The following is a 25,191-nucleotide window of genomic DNA, read 5'->3' on the forward strand; positions in this document are numbered from 1 at the left end:
ACCTTCCAGTGGGGAGACACCCACCTCCAGCTGTGTTTAAGGCTGGGCCTGGTGAGCTCCAGGGCTTGTGGGAGCACAGAGGGGTGCTTGACCCCGCTCTGGGGGGTGGGGGTGCTCCTGGAGGAGGAGGAGCTAGGAAGGAGCTGGAGGTGGAAGGGAGGTGTCCTGGGCCGGGGGCAGCCTCTGCAAGGTGACGGGAGCTAGCACATGGCACTCGTGGGTTTGCTCTGGCTGGGTTGTGCTGGTCGGACAGAAAGTAGAGGGGTGGGCAGGCCTGCGTGGGCCTGGCCGAGTGGCAGTTTGGACTTGATCCCAGGGTGTGGACTCATACCCTCTCCCTGTTGGGAAGGACTCCAGGGGATGTCTGGTGCCGCCTCCCGAGCCTCGCACCACACCCACAGCCCAGGTGGAGCCGCCTGGCAGGCTGCCCTAGCCTGAGCCTGCCCAGACAGGGAAGAAGCCATCGCCTGCCACCACCCAGCTCCTTGCCATCCGCTGGGTCTGCGCACCCGTCCCCAGGGTGGATGAGCCCCCGTGATCCTCGGGGGTTAGCAAGTGCCTCCGCACAGGCACCTGACTCCCCCGGGGGGGGTGGCATCCCCGCACTTGAGGGCCAGCTCTGGCATCTCTCTCCAGGCCCCCGGCACAGGAGCTGTGGACCTACTCCTCGGGCCACCACGACGTGGGCACGTCCAGCAGGGTCCACTCATAGCAATTACAGTTACAGATAAGGAAACTGAGGGGGGTGGTGGGTGACGTCCTTGCTGAAGGTGACACAATAAGGAAATGGCAGAGCCCTGTCTGCTTCCGAATTGGATCAGAGTTTGTAGAAAGCGGGATAGAAGGTGGGGGTGGTGGGACGGGCTCCTTTTATAGAGAACTTACTGTACCTCCAAGCCCCGGGCCTGGTGCTTGTTTGCGTGTGACCCCATCTCAAGCACAACGGCCCATGAAAGGGGCCATGAGGTGCGGCCACCGCTTGTGTGGACTTTACTCTTGCCAGCCCGGCGGCGCACGCACGCTGTGTGCAAGTTCACACCTGTGATCCTCACGGCCGCCCTCGGAGGCGGAGACCGTTACCTCTTCCCTCCCGCGGAGAGGCTGCCCGGCTGCTCTGCGTGACTCGGCTGAGGATCGGTGGAGCTGGGCTTTGAACCCCGGGCGGCCTGCCTCTGCCCAGTCTCTGCTGCCCTTCAGAAGCAGAGACTGAGGGGACAGCACTCGGTGCCGGGGCTAGCTGCAGCGGGGGGGGGCCCTGGATTCCTTACCTGTGCTTCCCCACGGCCCTGCCAGGTGGAGCCTGCCGTTGTGTCCCCCCGCCCGTTTTATAGACGAGAAAATGGAGGCCCAGGGGGTCCAGGTTATCCAGCAGGTCGTTGGTTCTGTTGCGTCTGGGCTGCTCCTTATGACTGTGGACCCGGCCCACCCTCTCCTCTTCCTCCCACTCCCCTCGGTGTTGACGGTCATGTCAGTAAAGTGAGCCTCAGCCTGCTGGGGTCCCCACGAGGAGCTCCAAGCTGAGCACATGCTCCAAAGCTGGGACACTTATTTTAACGACACAGCTAAGATTTTTGTAAGAAATCCCAGCTGCTTGGGTTAACAGTGTTTACCAAACCTCAGGACAGCCCTGGGTGGGCAGCTCTCCTTGCCCAGTTGCGGGAGGCACAGGCTGCGGCCTGGAGGTTGATCACGGTCAGGGTCGCACCGCTAGCGCATGGAGGCCGGTGGTCTGGCTCCAGGTTCGTGGCGCCCAGGGCCAGGCCGAGCGAGCACAGCCACGGCGTCCCCTCTTCTGCCTGCTCCTCTGCCCCAGACCGGCTATGCCGGCGCATTGATGCCTCTTTTCTTCCTTCCTCTGCCCGCCCGCCTGCCTGCCCAGGTGGTGAAGGTGAAGCCCCACGACAAGGATGCCAAAATGAAGTACCAGGAGTGCAACAAGATCGTGAAGCAGAAAGCCTTTGAGCGGGCCATTGCAGGAGATGAGCACAAGCGCTCCGTGGTGGACTCGCTGGACATCGAGAGCATGAGTGAGTCGGGCCTGGGTGCCCTGCCACACCCAGCCCCGAACATTCCACATCCTTGCACGGGCCCTCTCCATTCCCCACGCACACTGGGGAGTGGTGGCGCGGGTGGCCTCTGGCCCCGGTCTGCTGTCTTTTGCTCCTCTTCCTGCGTTCCTGGGAACTCCACAGTCCCACGCTGGGGCTTGCGTTCCCCAGGTCAGGCCAGGTGGGTGAGCCCCTCCTACCCTCCGCCGGGGTCTAACTCCCTGCCCGCCTCTGTACCGCCCAGCCCACCCTTCCCGGGCCTCCCTGTGGGACTTGTCTAGGTCCTGCAGGCCCTCCGACGATTCAGTTATTCGTTCCACAGCTAATTACCGAGCACCTACTACGTGCCAAACCCTGTGCTAGGCACTGGGGATACAGCTGTGAATAAAACAATCCCTGCCCTCACCAAGCTGATGCCCTGGTAGGGAAAGAGATGATTAACAAGTCAACAAATGAGTTAACTGTGTTAAGTGCTGTAAAACCAAGTAGGCAGTGGGGAGAGAGGGTACTGGAAGAGGGGGGCCCACTGGACAGAGAGGAAAGCAGAGCCGGCCCGAACAGAAGGAGCGGGCAGGGAAAGGACCTGGCTGGGGAGTGGGACCTTCTCCCTCCATCTTCCTCTCACCCTGTGCCCGGGAGCCCCCCCCCCCACCATGATGGCTGTGGTCACTGACTCGCTCCTGCTCCCCATTCACACACCAGCCATTGAGGATGAGTACAGCGGTCCCAAGCTCGAGGATGGCAAAGTGACAATCACCTTCATGAAGGAGCTCATGCAGTGGTACAAGGAGCAGAAGAAACTGCACCGGAAATGCGCCTACCAGGTAACGCACCTGCCAGGTGCTGCACACACCTGGGACCTCCGCCACAAAGGGCAGGTTGAGGGGCAGGGCGGCCACGGCGGCCAACACTGTGGAGCCGGGAGCGTGCTGAGCGCAGTGCAGAGGAAGCCTTTATTTCTGATACTGCGTTTTCGTTTCTGGCATTTCCATCTCGTTATTTTTATTAATAGTTTTCATCTCCCTGCCCCATATGTTCATGCATGTTGTCTTTTCCACTAGATCTTTTACACATTTATCATAGATATTTTTAAAGTCTCTGGTAATTCCACCATCTGGGTCATCTCTGGGTCTGCTTCTGTTGTCTGTTCTTTGTGTGTCTCATCGTTTTTTATTGTCTGCCAGACATTTTGGGTAAAAGAACAGTAGGGACTGAGCTAAGTAAGAATTGTGCACAGACGATGGCAGCCCTGTCTTCCGTCAGGCCGCTGGTGTGAGGGGCCCTATCCGAGCGATCTGCAGTTGCACGCAGCTCTTGCTGGAGTTCACTCCTGGCTCGCACTGTTTTCAGACTGGAATCAGGACTCTCCCGTCAGCCCTGGCAGGATCCCAGGGATGTCTTTATGTTGCAAAGTCTCCAGCTTCTGGAACTGTGGGAGCACTCTCTGATTTTCAGCCCCACGGCCAGATTTTTGGGCTGCTGGGGGAGCTCTGTGCTCTCCAGCGTTGCCCCCACTCTTGTGCCTCAGGAGGCTCCCCCCTCACACGCACACCATGCTGCCTCACACCTCACTTTCTGTGACGGCGGCGTGAGCAGGTTGGCAGGTGAGAGCAGAAGCGTTCGGTGGCGGGGGCTGCTCCGGGCTCTCCGCGTCACCAGCCCGCACACGGCCCGAGCGCTCTGCTGGCTGCCCTCACTCTGGGCCTCGCGGAGCCTCTCGGCCTCCTGCCCTCCTGCCACGCTGCTGGGAGGTGCCAAGGAAGGGCTTGTTGCTGTTACAGTTGATGCATTTAGGTTTCTTTGTGAACACCCTCGGCTCTCAGATGGTTTTCATGAGATTGGTTGGATTTTGTGGGTTTGGGGTTTGTTGTCATTAGGGCAAGAGTGACAGTCTTTTGTAACCTTCTCCATTCTGACCAGAGGTGGACATCTACGTTTTTTTGATACTTTGGGTCCCCCCCCAACTTTTTATTTTGAAAACTGTCAAACAGAAACATGGAAGAACAGTACTGTTCTGATATCCAAGGGCTGATATCCATGCCCCCTTCACCCAGATGTGCCCGTTGTTAACATTTTGACACATTTACCTTAGCTTTCTACACACGTGTGTGCATGCACACTCACTGCGGTCTTTCTTTCCTCGTTTCTTGTCCTGAACCAGAAAGAAGTTGCATCATAACCTGTATCTCCTAAAAGCAGGACGTTGTCCTGCGACTACAGTTCAGGTGTCTCCCCTTAGAAATTAATACTGCCTGGGGCGCCTGGGTGGCTCAGTAGTTAAGCGTCTGCCTTCGGCTCAGGTCATGGTCCCGGGATCCTGGGATCGAGCCCCACGTCGGCTCAGGTCATGATCCCAGGGTCCTGGGATCGAGCCCCGCATCGGGCTCCCTGCTCAGCAGGGAACCTGCTTCTCCCTCTCCGACTCCCGCTGCTTGTGTTCCCTCTCTCGCTGTGTCTCTCTCTGTCAAATAAATAAAATCTTTAAAAAAAAAAAAAATTAAAACTGCCTAATGCAAACAGTCCGCAGTCCATCCACAAAATCTGGAAACACTGTCAAATATACATGACAACGTCAAAGTCATTTTTAGTCTTTCCTTAGCAAAAACTAGTATTGTCTGCATTTCCAGACAAATACTTTAATTTCCCTCGGTTCTCCCAAAAATGTCCTTTTTAGCTATTTCGTTGGTTTTGTTTTTTATGGGTGTGTGTTTGTTTTTAATCCAGAATCCATTGAAAGAGCAAATGTTGCATTTTTATCTTCTTTCATCTAACAGTCTCGTGCCCTTTTGGGGAGACGCTTTCATGACACATGTAGACATGTCCCGGCCAGTTGGTTAGAAAATGTTCCACATCTGGATTCGTCCATGTTTCTTCATGTTGCTGATTATATTAAGGGGAACCCAGAATCTCCGTTTTCATGTGAAATATCCTGATGTTGAAATGCCACAGAGGCCGCTGGGGCCACCAGCTTGAGGGCCGCCTGTGGCTCCTGCCAGCGCTCACTTGTCCAGCCTCCCCTGCCCATTCCTCTCCCCTCCCGGCCTCTCCCTCGCCCTCCACGCAGCAGTATCTCCCGGTTAGCCCAGGCTCCCCAGGGCCCGGGATGGGCGGCAGGCCCTCCTTCCGGCCACACTCACAGCCTGCCCTGCCTTCCAGATCCTGGTACAGGTCAAAGAGGCCCTCTCCAAGCTGAGCACGCTCGTGGAGACCACGCTCAAAGAGGTGCGCGCCATGGGGCAGTGTGCGGACGGGCCAGGGGTGGGGGGCTCCCCGGCTGGGGAGGGGCTGTGGAGCTCAGAAACTCACAGACCCCCCTGGCTTGGTCTGCCTTTCCTCCCCCCCGCCCCCCGCCACTCCGAACCTCTCCCCCGATGTCCCTCCCCTCTCCTGGCCTCCTGATCTCTGTCCCACCCTCTTCATTTCTGTGTCCCCTGCCTGTGTCTTTTGCATGCTTCTTCTCGGTCTGCCGTGACCTCTTGCCCCTCCCCTCACCTCTGCCCCCTCCCCACGTCTCTCTCTGGGCCCCTCCCTCTCCGGTGGCCTCTTTTCTTCCAGACAGAGAAGATTACAGTGTGTGGGGACACCCATGGCCAGTTCTATGACCTTCTCAACATATTTGAGCTCAATGGTTTACCCTCAGAGACCAACCCCTATGTATCCTTCCGCAGAAGAGCACACCCTACCTGTTCCGGTACCCTACCGGGCTTTGAGAGATGAGCCTCCACCGGCTGGCAGGGCATGCGCCCGCAAAGGGAAAAGCCGGAGTGGTGGCTCGGGCACGGGGGTGTGGGTGGAGTGGCCGGCCGGCACCAGGTGGGCCAGGGCCCGTCCCCGCATGCCGTGTGACCTGGGCAGGTGGCCCGGTCCCTCTGGGCCCCAGCCCCTCTTCATCTTCAGAGGAAGCTGCTACAAGAGCGCACGTGTAACAGCACCAGGCACGGCCACTTCGAGCTGTGGGACCATGGCACGACCTCTTCTCTCGGGCCTCAGGTTCCTCGTTTGCAAAATGGGCGTTGTAGGGTCTGCTTCATGGGATTGTTGAGAGGGTTGTGAAGAGCCGAGCGGCCCACAGTCAGAGCTGTATAAGTATTTGCTGAGGTTACGACCGTTGCTTGGTAAATGGCCACCGTGTGGGGCCACCAGGCCTGTGCAGTATTGGGGGGGAGGGTCTGTGTTCTGGTGCCCCTGTGGCTTTAGGGCTTGTGTTTGGCGGGGGGAGCAAAGCAAGCTGACCGCCCCACGTCCCCCTCCACCACCCGTTTCCCTGAGAAACAGGTGAGGTTGAGGACGTCAGCACTGTCCTGCTGAGCCTCCGAGAGGCCCCGCTGCCTGGCCAGAGCCAAACAGCAAGGACAGGCAGCGGCACAGACCTGCAGCCCTGCTGGCACCCCCACTCCTAGGGAGGGAATGGCAGGAGCTGTGGGACATGGGGAGGCTGAGGAAGAAGGCAGTGCCCGCCCCCCTCGTTTTCCTTAGCAGAGCAGATATTTAATGGCGACTTCGTGGACCGTGGCTCCTTCTCAGTAGAAGTGATCCTCACCCTGTTTGGCTTTAAGCTCCTGTACCCAGATCATTTTCACCTACTTCGAGGTAAGCTGGGCAGCAGCAGGCTCTGGGGTCAGTGTGGCCTTGTGCAGGATGAGCTCGCCAGGGAACGAGGGCCCCCTCCGGGGGGGAGGAGACCTGTCCATGGAGAGATGAGCAGGAGGGAGTGAGGGCAGTGGGCTGGGTTGGGGGTTCCGGGGGGCCTGAGTGCCAGGTTCGTGGCCAGGTTCAGGGGGTTCATGCAGCAGCGCTCGGCACATGGTAGGTGTTTGGGAACCACCTGTTGTGGGCTTCCCTGTAGGAGGTGGTGAAGAGCTGGCTGCAGCAGACATGGGGGCCTAGACAGCTTCCTTGTACCCCCCTCAAGCCCCAGGAGCCCTGGGAGGGAAGAATGAGGTTGCGTGGGGGACGCTGGAGGCACAGCCTGGGGCCGGCCCACGTTAGGTGTTCTGTAGTAGGCCCGTTGTTTTGTTAAGACTTGCCCCCTCCTTGGTCCTTCTAGCCTGGAATGCATGTCCCTTCTCCAAACAGGAGCCCAAGGCCCACAGGGGCAAAGGACACAGCCGTGGTCACTCGGGGCTGGACCAGGCCTGCGCCTTGTGGCCTCACACCCAACGTGTGCCCCTCAAGACTGTTTTTCCCTCCAGAAAAGGGACTGAGAACAGTGTCTGCACCTCCTTGGGTTTCGCTGAGGGGCCAACCAGCTGATGTGTGAATGTTGTTGGCTTGGGGCCGCCGGGCAGTCCTCCCCAGGCCCCTGGACGTGGGCCCCAGGGGGCGCCCAGGCAGGGGGTGCTGAGGCTTCTCTTCATCCTGCTGCTGGCCAGGCAACCACGAGACGGACAACATGAACCAGATCTATGGCTTCGAGGGCGAGGTGAAGGCCAAATACACAGCCCAGATGTACGAGCTCTTCAGTGAGGTGTTCGAGTGGCTCCCGCTGGCCCAGTGTATCAACGGCAAAGTGCTGGTGAGGGCGGCGGCAGGACCGCGGGCCCCTCTGCACCCCCGGGGGGCCGCATGCGGGCACACGTGCTGGGGAAGCAAGTCGGAGGGTTGGGGTGTGGCCGGCGCCTCCACCCACACCGCTGTTTCCCCTCTCCCCCCACCCCCCGCGCCCCAGATCATGCACGGGGGCTTATTCAGTGAGGACGGCGTCACCCTGGACGATATCAGGAAGATCGAGCGGAACCGGCAGCCCCCAGATTCAGGTGACAAGGGCAGGCCGGGTGGCAGCCCCTTCCCTCGCGGGGCTGCAGCATCTCCAGTGGAGAGGGGTGGCCCTGCGCCGGGTGGGCTTCGCGCCCTTGGCAAAGATGGCAAGGCTGAGCCTCCGTGTCCTCACCTGTAACTCGGGTTGGCGCACCCCCCTCCCGGGGCCGTGCTGGCGAGGGAGCGTTCGTGTTCACCACGGGGAGCACGCATCGATCACTTATTTGTGAGTTTGGCCGCTGAGCCCGGAGAGTGACGTATCAGGGCTCCTCCTGGAGCCGTGAGCGCAGACGGAGAGCGCGCACACGTGTGCACACGCACGCACAGCTGTGGGAAGTGTGGCATGGGGCCCGGATCTGGTGGGTGGGTGCCCTCTCTGGGGACACCGCATTAGAACTGATGGGGAAGCAGGCACCTGCCACCCAGAAGAACGTCCTTGGCCAGCAAGCACAAGGGGGTCCCACGTCGGGTGAGCTTCACTGGTGGGAGGAACAGCTAGCAGGCCAGTGGTTTGGGGGTGAGCAGGGAAGGGGTGGGTGGGGCCCGACCCTGCAGAGCCTCACACACCTGGGTGAAGAGCATGGGCTTGGTTCCTAGGGCAGTGGGAGCCACAGCAGGCTTTGAGCAGCAGAGGGGTGTGATCTGAACTGCACTGTTAAAAGTTCCTCCCATTGTGGGGCCAGAATATGTTGAACGGGTCTAGGGGGGAGGTCACGGAGCTCAGAACCCCACTTCACGGGCCCCTGCTCAGGGATGCCCTGCCCAGCCCCCACCCCAGCTGTGCTCTGGGGTGGGCCAGTCCCTGACGTCCCCTCTCCTCCCCCCCTCCCCAGGTCCCATGTGCGACCTGCTCTGGTCAGACCCACAGCCGCAGGTCAGTGTGCCCAGGGCTGTGGCCGGCAGGTGTGGGCTGGGGGTAGAGAGGGGTGGGGCGGTCAGCACCCTGAGCTCCCTGTCTCCCCAGAACGGACGCTCGGTCAGCAAGCGGGGCGTGAGCTGCCAGTTTGGCCCTGATGTCACCAAGGCTTTCCTGGAGGAGAACCACCTGGACTACATCATCCGCAGCCACGAAGTCAAGGCTGAGGGCTACGAGGTGGCACACGGCGGCCGCTGTGTCACCGTTTTCTCCGCCCCCAACTACTGGTGGGTGCCGCCTCCCCCACTGGTCTGGGCTTCTCTTTCCCACCCACTGTACTTTGTGCTGTGGATTTTTTTTTTTTTTAACTTTATGATCAGAAAATGTCAAAGACAGGCAGGCGTACGTAAAATAGTATAAGGAACGCCCACGTGGCCATCACTCAGGTTCAGCAGTTCCCAACTCCCCAGGCTCTTTTAAAGCAAACCCCAGTCCTCCCCTCTTTCATGCGCTGACATCCCCGTACGTGTCTGGAAGAAAGAACTCTGCTTTTCTCTACGCAAGCAGAACACCACTGTCACGCTGTCAGGTGTCAGAAGAGGTCACCTGAACCCAGCGCTCTCTTTCCTCATGTCTCTCACAAATGTCTTTCAGTTTGATGTCTTCCAAGTAGGACCCGAACAAGGGCCACACTCTCAGTCTCCTTGTCTTCCATTTCCCTATCCCCCCTCCCCTGCCGCTTGCCGGGTTTTGGTTGAAGAAACCAGGCCGCTCGTCCTGCAGTTGCCTGTGCTCTGGATCAGACCACCCATATCCTCCAGGTGCTGGGCACCACGTTCCTCTGTCCCCCATGTTTCCTGGTGCTGAGGGGCAGGGTGTGCTCAGGTCAGAGTTCAGGTTTTGGCAAGAGCCCTGCCTCCATGGGGCTGTGTGTGCCTCCTGCCTTTCTTGGTCGGCCTCTTTCTCACTTCTGTGTCTCTCTGTCCACCTGTGTCTGTGACTTTCTCCCTCTTCCGGCTCTCAGCTTCTCCGTCCCTCTGTTTCTGTCAGAGTCTCTGATGGGTTCTGTCCGTCTGGCTCTCCCTCTTCTCTCGGACTTTCTGCCATCCAGCCTCCTTGGACCTTCCTCTCTACACCGCTCCCCCCAGCCCCTCTTTGTGTTTCCCCCTGCCCCACCCGTGACCGGCTCCTCTGCCCCTGTCCCCACAGTGACCAGATGGGGAATAAAGCCTCCTACATCCACCTCCGGGGCTCCGACCTGCGGCCCCAGTTCCACCAGTTCACAGCAGTGGTGAGTCACCTGCGCAGCCCCCTGCTCTCCCTGGCCTGGGTCTGGGGAGGACCAGGCTGAGCGGCCTAGTCAAGGGCAGGGCACAGTGCCCAACAGCTCTTGCGGGGAGGGCTGCTCTCTGCATCTGGTGCTGTGAAGCTGCCCCATTTCTGTCTCCCCCTGTGTTCTCGTTCCCCAGCCTCATCCCGACGTCAAGCCCATGGCCTACGCCAGCACGCTGCTGCAGTTAGGGATGATGTGAGGCCCGCGCGTCCCAGGGCCTGCTCCCCATGTGACCCCAGGCCCGGCCCAGGGCAACGTTGGACCCCCTTTTACTTTGTAAAGTTTGTATTTATTCCCCTTTAGGTTTGCAGAGGGGGTGGGGAGCCGACCAGAGGGTCCGCTCCCTGGAGAAAGAGAAAGGAGGAGGTAGAGAGGCTGGGGTTGGGGCCCCCCCGGGCATTGCGGAGGGAGGCCACAGGGGGTGGGGTGGGCGGGGCCCAGAGGCGTCCCCGTCTCCCTCATTTGCATGGCCCCATCCCCCTGAAGCAATAGGGCCCCGCCATAGGAAGACCCCGGAAGGAGGGTCATCAGGGAGGCCTCACCTGCATCCCCCGCCTCCTTGCGGCCCCGAGATGGGGCGAGGCTGGGGCTCACCCCCTTCCCCAGCTATTTTATGTCTGTAATTAAATATGTTAAAATAAAGTCGTTATTGTAAGTCAGCTGGTCTCAGATGGTGGAGCTGCTGGGATTGGGATGACTACAGCGTCCAGAGGGTAGGGGGCTCCACAAAGCCCCACACCCCTCCTCTTCCATCTCACCGGGGCTGGATTGGCTTTACCACCGGGCTCGGAGCTCTGGAGGGAGAAGCCCCAGCAGCCCCAGGGCGCACACCGGGAAGCAAGGTGCGGGCTGGGCCGGGGCGGCCGGGCCAGAGCGGAAGCTGGAAAGACTCGTCCTTCCCTCTCACTCAGTGAGTGGCAGCAGGCACTCACCGAGGCTGCCGCGTACCCTCAGTGGCTCACAGTGTCCGCCGGACCGACCCCACACTGGCTCTCGCGGCACCCAACGAAGCAGACATGTCCCCCGCCAAGGAAGACCAGAGGCATTTTCTACCGCTCGTCTTTCATTCTCCATCAGGGATTAATATCGAATCCTGTCTAGGCTGCTCTGCCTGCCCGTGGCCCTGCGGAGACATTCCTGTTTTCAGGTTTGAGCTTCTCCAGACCTATCTTTTTCCGGGGAGATGTTGTCTACGGGCAGGTGACAGCAGTAGGATGGGGGGAGTCCTGTGAGCACTTTGAGCCCGTGGGTTGCCTCCCCGGGACAGAAATGAGATGGCGGCCCTCGTTCTGCTGTGGCATCCCGAGAGGCTCTGCAGTAGGGTCCTTTCTCAAGCCGGTGAGCAGCGTGGTGTGTGAACCTCCGTCCTGGGGGACGTGGCCTGGGGGTTAGAGTATCCTGAGGAGGACAGGCACGGATCCCAATGTGCCGAGTCCATTTCCTTCCCGTGGGAAGGACGTGTCCTGAGGAGGCCTTCAGCCCTGCACGTACGTGCACCCGGCCTGGTGAGAGGCCGCCGTCTCCGTAGGCACGCTGGGGATCGTGGCTCTGAGAGCTGCGCTCAGGAGTCCCCAGGCCACCCCTCCTGTTTAATCACTTGCTAGAAGGACTCACAGGACTCAGCAAAGCTGTGATGGTTCCAGCTTATTACAGCAGAAAGAGATGGAAGTAAGCAGAGACAAGGGGCATGTAGCAAGGAGTTCAGGGCAGGCTGGAGCTCCCAGGTGTCCCCTACACGGTGGAGTCACACGCACTGATTTCTCCCAGCACACACCGAAGAAGCGCACTCAAGCCTTGGTGTCCAGGGTCTTTACTGGGCTTGGTCACTTTGCCTTGACCACACACTGACCTTGGTCTCCAGAGACACAAGCTGATGTCATATGACCCAGGGTCCCCAGCATAAACCACCTTGAGTGACACAGGGCGCTAGGTAAACAAAGACCCTCATCAGGGAGGACATTCCCAAGGCTTCGAGGTCCCCTCCCAGGGGCTGGGCAAGGGCCAGAGTCCTTTACTTAACTGCACGGCTGCACAGCAAACTGCTTACTGGCTTCAGGTGCCTACGTATCTGTCTCAGTTCTGTGTGTTGACTGGGCTTGGCCATGTGGTTCCCATTTGAGGTCTTTGGCATTTGCGGTCAGGAGACATCTGGGGCCGGAGTCATCTGGACACTAGAAGACTAGCCTAGCTCGACATCCACGTGGCTCATTCCAACGCCTGGCAGTTGGTGCAGGCCGCTGGCTGGGAATGGTGCCTGGAGCATCCACACACGGCCTCCTGTGGCTTGGGCTTCTTCCTGGCGGGGTAGCCGGGTTCCCTGGGGCGGGGGTGGGGGGGCGCCACTTGCACACCCAGGTGGGAGCCCACAAGTCTCCATGACCTGATCTTGGAAGTCCCACTGCCACCACATTGTGCCTGTCGAGCAAGTCAGTAAGACCACCCCAGATTCAGTGGGGCAGGGAAATAGAAATAGAAATAAATACAGTTATTTGTACAAATGTCTGACTCAAAGTAGTTTTGGGTTGAGCTCACAATGCCAGAATTAACTTTAAGCCCAGAGATGCAGTTTTTCCTATAGAAACTAGAGGCCCAGAGCTAGCATTTAATTGGTCAGCTGCTGGGCTTTATGTGTTAAGGATGACTCGATTCCAGATTGTATATTACTGGCATTCTTCATAAAATCCTGATTGGTTTGTTTTTTGACTTTTTATTTGGGAACAATCTTTTAACTGCACAAAAAGCTGCAAGAGAAATGCAAAGAACACTCGTATACCCTTTACCTAGCTTCACCTATTATGAACAAACCGTTTTGTTCCGTTTGCTTGACACTGTGTGTGTGTGTGTGTGCACACGCACGCACAAGTGTTTCCTGAGCCACTTGGGAGACCGTTGCCTAGCATGGGTCATGGCCCTTTACCCCTGTGTCCTTCAGTGTGTTTTTCCTACAAGTCAGGGTCCTCTGACATAACCACACTCCACCCACCCGCTAGGAAAGCCTCACGGTGCTAGCATGTCTGTATTTACGTATCCGTCTGTGTCAGTGGACCCAGGCGTGCCCTGTGTCACACTTAGTCATCCGCCCTGTTCTGCTTCGGTCTGGAACGTTTCCTCAGCCTCTGTCTTTTATGACATTGACATTTTTGACGAATACGATCCTTCCCCCCTTTATTTTTTTTATTATTATTATTTTAAAGATTTTATTTATTTGACAGAGCGAGAGAGCACAAGCAGGGGGAACAGTAGTGGGAGAGGGAGAAGCAGGCTCCCCGCCAAGCAGGGAGCCCGATGCGGGGCTCGATCCCAGAACCCTGGGATCATGACCTGAGCTGAAGGCAGACGCCCAACCATCTGAACCACCCAGGCGCCCCTCCTTCCCCCTTTAAAGAACTGTTTATTTGGGGTTGGTCTGGTGTCTCTTCATGAGATTCGGGTTGGGGACCTCTAGCTGGAACAGCACGTAAGGGATGTACTGGAAGACCCTGTGTTTGGGAAATAAGCAGCAAAGAATTTCCTCCCAGGCTTTCTCCCCCCCCCCCTTTTTTTAATTGTGGTAAAAATGTACTTATGTTCTGTGTAAGTCTTAACCATATTTCAGTCTATGTGCCAGTCCTTTCTCCTTAGACTTGGCTTGGGCTGCATTGGCCAGGCAAAAGTTTATTTTGATGAGGTCAAATGTATTGGTTTTTCTTTCACGGTCTCTGCATTGTGAGTCTGGGTCAGAACTTTCTCTACACCCAGGTTTCACAGGAATCTCGACAGGTATTCTAACATTTGTACAATTTCGTGCTTTACATCTGGATCTCGGGTCTGTTTGGAGTTTATTCTGGTACGTTGGGGTGTTCTCTTTCCCTGAGTGGCTACTAGAGGAATTTTTTAAATGAAAAGACAACCCACTTCAGGAGATGCTGTGAGGGATGTGGGAAGGTCTGGTGATCAACATCTTGGTAACATTTACTGTCTTAACAAAAAAAGGAAAGAAAATCAGGAGTTATACCCACAAGCACTAAAACCGTGAACATCAGCGTGACGAGGGTGGGGGGTGGAGCAGGAGGGACCGAGGAGGAGAGGGACTCGTTAGGGGAAGGTCTCAATCTGTCCATAAGTTTTAAAGGAATCAGTAGGAACAGATCTATATGAGCATAGGTCTGAATGAGGTTCAAGGCAGTTAGTTGAACAACCACAGAAACAACCAATGTCTAAATTCTAGAAGGGAGTTTGGCCAAGAGATGTCCGTGAAAACAGGAAATTAAGAAGCAGGGCTGCAGATGCTGGGATGGGGGACCCCACCCTGGTTAGAGTTTAGGTCAGGGTCACCAAGCTGGGGACGTGGGAGGTGCACAGGGGTGGCGGAGCAGGGAGACGCTGAGGTCAGGTGTAGACACCGTGATGCATGGTCAGGTCAGGCCACTGGAAGGTCTTGGGGTCTGAGCAGGAGCAAATACGGGGGTCCCTGGAGTCTGTGCATGAATGAGGGGCCCCTAAGATACCTCCCTACGTGAGAAGGGCCTGCTGGAGCTGGGGTTGGCTGCAGTGGGGAAGCTGGAGAACCAGGAGGGGTCTCAGGAGTCTCCCACCCCCGCCGGCTGCAATGGACCCAGGCAGCTGCCCCACTGGACAGAGCCGAGACTTGGGAGGGAGCCGGACCTGGGGGTCTCTGGGGTCACAACATGTTGCCGCATCTTACAAATGAGGAGACGGGCACAGAGGCAGTCAGCCACCTGCCTGGGAACACAGCGAGGAGGTGGGTCCTCACCCGGGAAATGAAAACCTTTGATGCAAACGCTAAAAGCAGAACATCTGAGGGGAAAGCTTTTGACCCTTTCAGCAAACAAAAGAGACAGACGTAATTTACAGTGAAGTCCCTCGGTAAAAGGGGTCATTTTTTCCCGATGCACCTGATTTGCCCTAATCCTCATGATCTGTACAGGATACATGTATTTCTAACTGCTGTAATTTGGTTCCAACTACCAGTTTTAACAAAGCCTGGATCAATGTATTCGGGGCTTACACTTCTCTATTTCCCCTTCTTTCTGGGCCTCAGTCTTCCTGTCAGGAAGGCAGGGGTGTTTAAAGGAGTTTTGTGGGGGAGGGCTCTTTCTCACAGGTCCCCCATGTGAGGCAGTTTCTCTCTGGAGCCTGAAGCTGGATCCCCAGATGGCAGGGTGCACGCTCCCCCCCTTTCCTTCCTTACTGGCCCTGCCCTCCCTCACTCAGCCCTTTCTAGCTCCCTCCTCGTTCCCAGGCTCCAAAACCCTGATTCTAAAATAGTTACCGGAATGTGAAGAGGAGGGAGGTGGGAGGTGGGCACCGGACCGCTGTAACGCGCAAAGGCAAACAGGATTTAAACAAGAAAGGAAAAAGCGAGAACCCTGCAGACAGTCTGGGAGCAGGATTTGTTTCTACATTTTGGGGCACAAAATGGTTATTATCCAGAAGCCGGGAACGAGCAGTCTTGCTGGGGGCATTGAAGCGATTACAGGACGTTTGGGATTTTCCAGAAAACCTTGAGAGTTCAGCTGCGGAGCGTTTTTGGGGGGAGACTGCCTCTGACTTCGGCGGCGGCACCCCACACTCAGCCCGGGCTGGCTCTGGTATTTCATCGGGGCTTCCTCAACACCTGGATTTTGTCTGTCTGTCTGTCTGTGCCAGACATCTGCCTCCCCTGACAGCTACATGGGTGCGTATCCACAGCCACCGCCGCGTCTCAACTGGATCTGGATCCGCAGTGATCCCCCTGCCACCTTCCAGACCCATCTGTGTTCCTCTCTTAGGGCTGCCCTAACGGATCCCCACAAGCTGGGTGGCATAAAGCAACAGAAATTATTTTTTTTCCTTTGCTCCCAATGCTGGAGGCCAGAGGTTCGAAATAAAAATGTTAGCAGGGCCACGCTCCATCCCAGGGCTCTAGGGGACCATCTTGCTTGCCTCTCCCAGCTCCTGGGGGCTCCTGGCATTTCGTGGCTCCCACCTCCGCCTCTGTCTTTGCTCCCTCTTCTCTCTCTCATGATGGCGCTTGTCATTAGATTTAGCCCCCACTCGGATAATCCAGGATGATCTCATCTCGAGACCTTTATCACATTTGCAAAGACCTTTATTCCATATGAGGTCCCCAGTGATAGGTTCCAGGGGTTGGGTTATGATGTGGACATTTTTTTTTTAATTTTTTAAAAGATTTTATTATTTATTTGAGAGAGAGAGGGATAGAGCACAAGCAGGGGGAGCAGCAGAGAGAGAGAGGGAGAAGCAGGCTCTCCGCTGAGCAGGGAGCCCGATGCGGGGCTCACTCCCAGGACCCTGGGACCATGACCTGAGCCGAAGGCAGACGGTTAACCGACTGAGCCACCCAGGTGCCCCGATGTGTACATATTTTGAGGGGTCGTCCTTCACCCCACTATACTATCTATGCCTCTTTCTGTCTACAGTTGCGTCTACATCCTTACCTGTATCCGCATATATATCTACGCTGTATCTATATTTTTTTTAAAAGATTTTATTTATTTGACAGAGAGCGAGAGAGGGAACACAAGCAGGGGGAGTGGGAGAGGGAGAAGCAGGCTCCCGCAGAGCAGGGAGCCCGATGCAGGGCTCGATCCCAGGACTCTGGGATCGTGCCCTGAGCCGAAGGCCCATGCTTAACGACTGAGCCACCCAGGCGCCCTATATCCATATTTCTAACCACATTCTTATCTCTGCGCATATCCCTGTCTTTGTATCCCTATATCTATGTAACCAAGATTATAAGTATGTGATCAACTTACAATAGGAATTATCTTATTTTTGGTGGAAGAATCCTAGCTGGTTTTTCCTGTGTATGATTTTGTATTTATCTAAATCCTTTCAAAGAGCATAGATTAGTTTTGTAATTAAAAAAAAAGAAGAAATCTAGGGATGACTGGTGGCTCTGTCAGTTAAGCGTCTGCCTTCGGCTCAGGTCATGATCCCAGATCCAGCCCTGCATCCGGCTCTTTCCTCGGACGGGAGCCTGCTTCTCCCTCTCCCTCTGCCGCTCCCTCTGCTTGTGCTCTTTCTCTCTGTCAAATAAATAAATAAAAGCCTTAAAAAAAATTTTAAAAGTATGCAGAAAAAAAATCTGATTAGAGGCCGCCATGGGAATGAGAGATCACGGACTCCCAGGTGAATGGAACCAACAGGAGACTTTTGAAACAAATCCACCTTTTGTTGTTGTTGTTGTTGTTCATAATTATCCTTTGGTTGCTAGCTGTCTGGTTGAAGAAGGAAACGGAGTGGTTCACGGCAGATCCCGTTCCAGCTTTTCATCAGAGCGACCTGACCGCAGCGGCCCACAGTCCGAACTCTTAGTTATCTCTACAGATTCCGATTCAAGCCAACCTCTTCCCACAGTTTATCATACTATCTAGAAAACACCTTGCCCAGTGCAGATGCCCTAGAAAACACAGAAAGACGCCGTGCCCATCTGCCTGCCGAGGTTGCTGCGGAGTCCTCCCTGGCCCGTATGTACGTGCATGTCACTCCTCCCACCACTAGGGGCAGCCTACTTCCCCGCCCTTGACGCCGGGAGGGCCTTGTGACTCGTTTTGACCAAAAGAATACTGCCCGTGATGCTGTTTCAACTTAGGCATCACCAGGCCTGCCTGGCCTCTCGCTCCCACCAATGATCTCTTGGAAACCAGCTGCCGTTTTGCAGGGCAGCTCGGGCTTCACTGCCGAATAGGTGGAGGGAGAGAGGCCACGTGGCGGGGAACCAACCCAGGCGTCCTGGCCCCCAGCCCCAGCTGACTGCAGCCACAGGTGAGACCAACCAAAGAACCACCCAGTGAACCCAAGTGCAATGGGGTAATAATTGGATAACGTAAATGTGATGATCATGATCCTTGCTGTCTGAAGCCCAAAGCTCTGGCTGGTGGTTCCACAACAGGACAGAGTTGACGCTGATGAACCCCCCCCCCCCCCATCCATCCCTGCCCCAGCCCGGAGAGGGTCGCTGCTAACATTTCTTTCTTTTTTTTTTTTTTTTAAGATTTTATTTATTTATTCATGAGAGATAGAGAGAGAGAGGCAGAGGCAGAGGGAGAAGCAGGCTCCCCGCGGAGCAGGGAGCCTGATGCGGGACTCGATCCCAGGACTCCAGGATCATGACCTGAGCCGAAGGCAGTCGCTTAACCGACTGAGCCACCCAGGCGTCCCGCTGCTAACATTTCGATGTAGGTCCTTCCAGATTTCTTTCCCCTGTGCTCATACATGTAACTAAAAAATTAGCAATAGGAATATGTGGAATCTACATAAATAAGCATCTTGGCATTATTTTTGTGTATCAGGAAAACTGTCCAAAGTGACTTTATTAATAGTTAAACTGTAGCGGGAAGAATTATGGCAAAGTTCTCCTCTTGGCTGCCAGGAACGATGCTGAGCTTTTCATAGCTATGAAAATCAAGCCCACATTCACGAGCTTAACACGTTTGTGCTGAGTTGCTTTAATACTTGGTCCTCAAGGTCCACTGGGCAGGAGCAGCTCTCTTTTGAGCACCTCCCCAATATCAGGGGGAAAAAAAGTATCCAGTCCCTAAATACGGAAAGAAACCAGCAAAATCGCAGGTAGCTAACGCCTCTTTCAATGTCTGACAGTGAGTCAAGTTGAGTAACCATTAAATAAGCCTACATGTCTCTACATTTGAAAACAATTTAGGTTAGCTTTGTCTCAGTTCACAAGAATTCTTGAGAAGGCAGGATGAGTGCAGAGAAAACACAGCCACGTTTAAATTAAAACGCTGCTGTGGGGGCGCCTGGGTGGCTCAGTGTTAAGCGTCTGCCTTTGGCTCAGGTCATGATCCCAACGTCCTAGGATTGAGCCCCGCTTCTGGCTCCCTGCTCAGCGGGAAGCCTGCTTCTCCCTCCCTTTCTGCCCCTCCTCCTGCTCATGCTCACTCTCAAATAAATAAATAAACCCTTTAAAAAATAAAACTTAAAAAAGAAACGCTGCTGTGGAAAACAGTCTGGCAGTTCCCCAAGAGGTAAAACAGAGTTACCACATGGGACAGGCTGAATTGCGTCCCCTCCAAGTTCATACGTTGAAATCCTAACCCCCCAGTACCTCCGAATATGAGGGAATGGGAACAGTAAGAGGTGGTTAAATGACATCACTAGGGTGGGTCCTCATCCAGTATGACTGGTGTCCTAATAACGAGATTAGGACACAGACACACAGAGGGAAGGCCATGTGAGGACAGCGAGAGAAGATGGCCATCAGCAAGACAAGGAGAGAGGCCTCAGAAGAAGTCACCTCCACCCCAAATCTCAGACTTGTAGCCTCCAGAATTATGAGAAAATGTGTTTCGGTTGTCGAAGCCACCCAGTCTGTGGTAAGCTTTGTGATGGCAGCCTGAGCAGACTAATACCCCCTATGACCCAGCAGTCCTGTCCTAGAGCTCTACCCGAGAGAAATGAAAACATCTGTCCACATAAAAACCTGTCCATGAATGTTCATCGCAGCATTGTTCGTAATAGTCAAAAAGCAGAAACAACCCAAATGTACATTGACCGATGAATGGATAGCCCAAGTGTGGTAGATCCAGGAAATGGAGTATTATTTGGTCATATAAAGAAACGAAGCACTAACATGCGCTACAACATGGATGAACCTTCAAAACATTACGCTAAGTCGGGGCGCCTGGGTGGCTCAGTCAGTTGAGCACCTAACTCTTGATTTCAGCTCAGGTTATGGTCTCAGGGTCGTGGAATCAAGCCCCTCATTGGGCTCCGCACTCAGCGGGGAGTCTGCTTGAGATTCTCTCTCTCTCTCTCCTTCTCTCCCTCTGCCCCTCTCTGTCCTTGCATTCTCTCTTTCTCTAAAATAAATAAAAATCTTTAAAGAAAACATTATGTTAAGTCAAGAAGTTAGTCACAAAAGACCACATATTCTATGATTCTGTTTATAAGCGCTGTCCAGAATAGAGAAATCCATAGAGACAGGAAGCAGATAAGTGCCTGTCGGGAGCTGAGAGGGAAGTGGGGGAGAGAAAGGTGGGGACTGGCTGCTAATGAGTATACAGTTTCTTCTGGGGGTCATGAAAACGTTAAAAAAAATTGTGGTGATGTTGCACGACTCCGTGAATGTACTCAAAGCCACTGAACTGTACTCTTTAAATGGGTGAATTGCATGGTATGTGAATTATATCTCAATAAAGCCATCACCCCCAGAAAAAAGAAGGAAGGGAGGGAGGGAGGAAGGAAAAAGGAAAACAAGAAAAAATAATAATAAAAGACAAAGTTAGCTGTGGTCAAGACACAGCTGTAAGTGTCCTGATAAGAAATCAACTTTGAGATGTGCTTGTTAAGGGCAAAATACAAGGAGTAGAAAGATGTGTGGAATGCGATGCCATTCGTATGGCAGAAAGAATATATCACATTGTGCATGTGTGTGTACATGTGTGTACCCCTCTGGAAGGACACACAAGACAGCTGGAGGGTTCCCCTGCTCCCCTGCTCAGGTCGAGCCTGCCCCAGCCCACCCTCACCCCCTTTCCTTGACCTTGGCTTAATCATTTCAGGTCTTTGGTCAAAAGGAGCTTTTCCTGCTCCATCTACCTGGGATTTCCTTTCTTCTCAGGATTGTGTCTTGTCAGGATTCTGTCCCCCTTTAAGTTAAATAAGAACATTTATAGTAAATGAAAGTCACCTAGGATGGTGGACTTCAAGCTTTATTTTTTTGTGTCCCCTAAAAAAATATTTTTTTAAAGATTTTTATTTATTCATTTAACAGAGGGAGACACAGCAAGAAAGGCAACACAAGCAGGGGGAGTGGGAGAGGGAGAAGCAGGCTTCCCGCGGAGCAGGGAGCCCAATGCGGGGCTTGATCCCAGGGCCCTGGGATCATGACCTGAGCCAAAGGCAGACGCTTAATGACTGAGCCACCCAGGTGCCCCTAAAAAAAGTATTTTTGAAAACCTATCTTCCAGGGTGCCTGGGTGGCTCAGTTGGTTAGGCCTCTGACTTGGTTTTGGCTCAGGTCATGATCTTAGGGTTGTAGGATCAAGCCCCATGTTGGGCTCTGCACTCAGGATGGAGTTTGCTGGAGATAATCTCTCCCTCTCTCTCTGCCCCTCTGCTACTCCCCTCTGCTCACTCTCTCTCTCAAATAAATATACAGTCTTAAAAAAAACAAACCAACCATCTTCCCAAACATCACATCTAAACATTTTCATCATATGAGTTGAAAAATGGGGTTTTTTTAATGGGGGGAGAAAATGCATACATTTTCTAAATGACTTGGCAGGTTGTTGACTAAGATGGTTGACTATCATTGATTGATATGAATGACTACACTAGATCTCTTCCCCCATAACTCATTTATCCCCATTTGCCAGGTCAGTGTTTGGGACCCTGCCCATGATTTTTAATAGTCATGCAACAGTCCCTGGAGTTGACAGGTAGTAATTAAACAGCTCTTTGTGTGATTAACATTGTCAGCTGGAACCAGACCTATTTTCATCTCAATGGTATCCATCAATGGTGGGTGCTCTCTTGGATGGATGGATGGATGGATGGATGGACGGACTGTTGGGAGAATGAATGAATCAAAGAGTAAACGAATGAATGGCAAGGATGGTGATGCTGAAGGCTGCCTGACATAGTGGTTGTTTGGGATTTGAGGTATGAGAGACCAATGACTTCCTGTCCTTCTACTCCCCAGCTTGTGGGACTTGGCAAGGTCACCCCACCCTTCTCCCCACCAAGCCTCAGGTTTCTCATCTGGAAAATGGGTATATTAATAGCATTTTCCAGCTTTCTCGTTTCTTCAGCCCCACAGGTATAAATCAGTAACTTGTTGTTACTTTCTTTCGTATATCTCTAATTTCAATTATTATTTTTTTTATTTGAGAGAGAGCACATGAGAAGGGGGAGGGTCAGAGGGAGAAGCAGACTCCCTGCCGAGCAGGGAGCCCGATGCGGGACTCGATCCAGGGACTCCAGGATCATGACCTGAGCCAAAGGCAGTCGCTTAACCAACTGAGCCACCCAAGCGCCCTCTAATTTCAATCATTTTTAAGCATCTAATCTTGTGTAGATGAACCTTCGAGCTGCCCTCTCTTCTACACTGCCTGTTCATGTTCTCACCCATTTTTCTCTTGTATTTGCCTTCTTTTTCTCCCTGATATGCATTAATATTGTGTACATTTCTCATGTGTTCCCAACGTGTAGCAATTTGCATTGCTTCTCTTCCATTCTCTGTGTCTTTACTTTGTCTATGGTGATGTGTTAACAGAAACTCTTAATCTTTAAAAATTCTTTCCAGCTTGGGGCGCCTGGGTGGCTCAGTTGGTTGGGCATCTGCCTTTGACTCAGGTCATAATCTCAGGGTCCTGGGATCAAGCCTGCATTGGGCTCTGCGCTCGGCAGGGAGTCTGCTTCTTCCTCTCCCACTCCCCCTGCTTGTGTTCCCTCTCTCACTGTGTCTCTCTCTGTCAAATAAATAAATAAAATCTTAAAAAAAAAAAAAAAAGAAACCCTTAAGTTTGATATAATCAGATTCACATGGATTTTGCCTGATGGTTTATATTTTTGAAGTTTTGTTTAAGATGTACTTCTTATTTACCCCAAACCCTCAAGTTCTTCAGGATAGCTCCCTACATCCTAGTCTTCTGAGCTGGATTTTTTTGCGTGTGGATTTTGTTGTTTGTTTATTTGTTTTTGTGATTTTTGCATAGAGCTCTAGAGTCCACTTTTGTGCATAGCAGTGTGAATTAGAGATTCAGTTTTTGTTTCCTATATATATATTTACTCAGCTTCTCGTGAACCATATGTGCTTTTCAAACAAAAACCTGCTCTGACAGTTACCTGTTTAACGTGTTGAAAAGCACCAGCGCCGCGGTTCCCAAGCCTTGAGCTATTTTAAATTTTTTATTGGAACACAGCGACATCTGTCGGACACTGTGTGAACTACCAGCTCAGGTAGCTCGCAGCCTCCCCTTCGCTCCTGGCCTTTCGATGACGTCATAGCTTCGTGAAGCTGCGATTTCGCGGAGGGCAGAGAATAAAAAGCAAACCCCACTCAAAAATACATGCGACACAGAGAATGAAGGCGGTGGTGTTCAATTTGATCCCAAGGTTTGAGAAGTTGTGCAGTGCCCAACAGACACACATATCCCATTAGTAAATAATTATGCTTATTTAAGAATGAAGGGGCGCCTGGGTGGCTCAGTCAGTTAGGTGTCTGATTTCAGCTCAGGTGGTAATTAGGGGTCCTGTGATCAAGCTCGTGTGGGGCTCCCTGCTCAGCCGGGAGTCTGCTTCTCTCTCTCTCTGCCCCTCCCCCCACTTGTGCTTGTGCATGTGAGCTCTCTCTCTCTCTCAAATAAATAAAATATTTTTTTAAAAAAGAATGAAATTGGGGCACCTGGGTGGCTCAGTCAGTTGGGTGTGTGCGTTTGGCTGGGGTCATGATCCTGGAGTCCCAGGATCGAGTCCTACATTGGGCTCCCTGCTCAGTGGAGAGTCTGCTTCTCCCTCTGCCTCTGCTCCTTCCCCTGCTCATTCTCCCTCTCTCTCTCTCTCTTAAATAAATAGATAGATAGATAGATAGATAGATAGATAGATAGATAGATAGATAAAATCTTTTAAAAAATAAAGAATGAAATTAAAATATTGGGTTTTTTCTTTCAATTTATATATATTCAAATGGCTAAGTTGTTAGGACATAAGGACTTACCAGGTTGTTTGGACCAAATGAGACAATAGATGAAACAGGTATTTGTTTTGGGGCACCGTGGAAATATGACTGAAACATGAAGAGCCCCCACACAGAACAAGTTCGGGGCTATGGGCACCAGGGCACAGAGAACTGGGGTTCTGGGGTCAGAAAACCTGGGTCTGCAACCATGCTTTGCCCCTCTTGGGCTTCGCACCACTTCTTTGCTGATGGGAACTATAAAAGTTATGGAAATTAATGACAAAAGTTCAGATAAAATTCTTAGACCATTCCTGGCATGTCGTTGGCAGTCAATAAATGTCAGCTTTAGAAAATTATTTATTTAATGAACCAAAACGGAGTCACTCTACACTCATATTTCTACCAATGGCTTTTTTCTCCACTAAATCATATTACCTGGACATTTTTTCCAGGTTGGCCCATAAGGGACCTAGATTCCTCTTTTTAATAGCTGCGCAGTTTGCTGTTACTTCCTTTTTCTTCACTCCACATCCTTCGCGTTTTTGGATTTTTTTTGTTTTCAAGTAATCTCTTCACCCACCGTGGGGCTTGAACTCACAACCCAGAGATCAAGAGTCATATGCTCTACTGACTGAGCCAGCCAGGCGCCCCTACTTTGGGTTCTTTTAAAAATAAACTTCAGGGGCGCCTGGGTGGCTCTGTCGTTAAGCGTCTGCCTTGGGCTCAGGCATGGTTCTAGGGTCCTGGGATCGAGTCCAGGTCGGGCTCCCTGCTCGGCGGGAAGCCTGCTTCTCCCTCTCCCTCTGCTCCCCTGCTCCTGCTTCTCTATCTCAAATAAATAAAATCTTTTAAAAAATAATAAAAATAAAAATAAACTTCAGAGAAGTCGAGGTTCCCTGGGCTCCCTGGAACCTTTGATACAGACCTACAAAGGATTGCCTTTCTTCCTCCTAAAATAGGCTCCTGTTCTCTCCTCAGACCGTCACCCATTAGTTACTTCTGTCGGGAAGGACTTCCATTTCCCCCTCCCAGCCGTGCTGTTAGTCAGCAGCTAAGGCTATGACCCTGCCCCGTGGTACACAGGTCCTGTTGGGGGCTGGGGAGGGGGGGAAGGGAGGGAGGGATGCCTGGCTGGAGGCCCTGTTTCCAAGCATTGGCCCTCATTCTCATTAAGGACACCAGCACCTTCTCACCAGTGTCTCTTTTGGGAACCCTGGCAAACAACAGAGCAAGGAGCCATGAAGTCAGAGACTGGGAGTGGAAGCTTATCTGTAAGCTTAGATGCTGTGTGACTTAGGAAAATTAAACAATCTTTCTGTGCCTTGCTTTCCTCGGCTATCTTGATTAGGTCTCATCTCGCTGTTGATGTAGAAATCAGGTGTGTGGAACACTTAGCCGGGGGCCTGGCAGGCAGCAGGGCTGAAATTAATAAAGGTTGATAAAGTTGTTACTCTTTTCTCAATGCAAGAGATGGACGCGCTGAATTAGATATTTGCTGGGTCAGAGCGCCCTCTGGTGGGCACAGGAAACCACAAGGGAAAGGACTCTAGAA

At 53.3% G+C, this 25,191-nt stretch overlaps 1 protein-coding gene across 1 annotated transcript in view; it reads left to right on the forward strand.

Annotated features, from left to right (window-relative positions):
• Positions 1-10,653, forward strand: part of PPP5C (protein phosphatase 5 catalytic subunit) — a 21,913-nt gene extending 11,260 nt beyond the window's left edge. Inside the window, exons 3-13 of the mRNA XM_034986812.1 lie at positions 1,880-2,027; positions 2,751-2,872; positions 5,205-5,270; positions 5,604-5,702; positions 6,533-6,638; positions 7,421-7,563; positions 7,717-7,804; positions 8,639-8,679; positions 8,770-8,948; positions 9,871-9,952; positions 10,131-10,653. Of these exons, the coding sequence (XP_034842703.1) occupies positions 1,880-2,027; positions 2,751-2,872; positions 5,205-5,270; positions 5,604-5,702; positions 6,533-6,638; positions 7,421-7,563; positions 7,717-7,804; positions 8,639-8,679; positions 8,770-8,948; positions 9,871-9,952; positions 10,131-10,193 (1,137 nt within the window). The 3' untranslated portion in view covers positions 10,194-10,653. The remainder of the gene's footprint in view (positions 1-1,879; positions 2,028-2,750; positions 2,873-5,204; positions 5,271-5,603; positions 5,703-6,532; positions 6,639-7,420; positions 7,564-7,716; positions 7,805-8,638; positions 8,680-8,769; positions 8,949-9,870; positions 9,953-10,130) is intronic.
• The last annotated feature ends 14,538 nt before the right edge of the window (positions 10,654-25,191 follow it).

Source organism: Mirounga leonina, unplaced genomic scaffold (genome assembly GCF_011800145.1).
Source record: "Mirounga leonina isolate KUSES-001 unplaced genomic scaffold, KU_Mleo_1.0 Mir_376, whole genome shotgun sequence".
Classification (NCBI taxonomy): Eukaryota; Metazoa; Chordata; class Mammalia; order Carnivora; family Phocidae; genus Mirounga; species Mirounga leonina.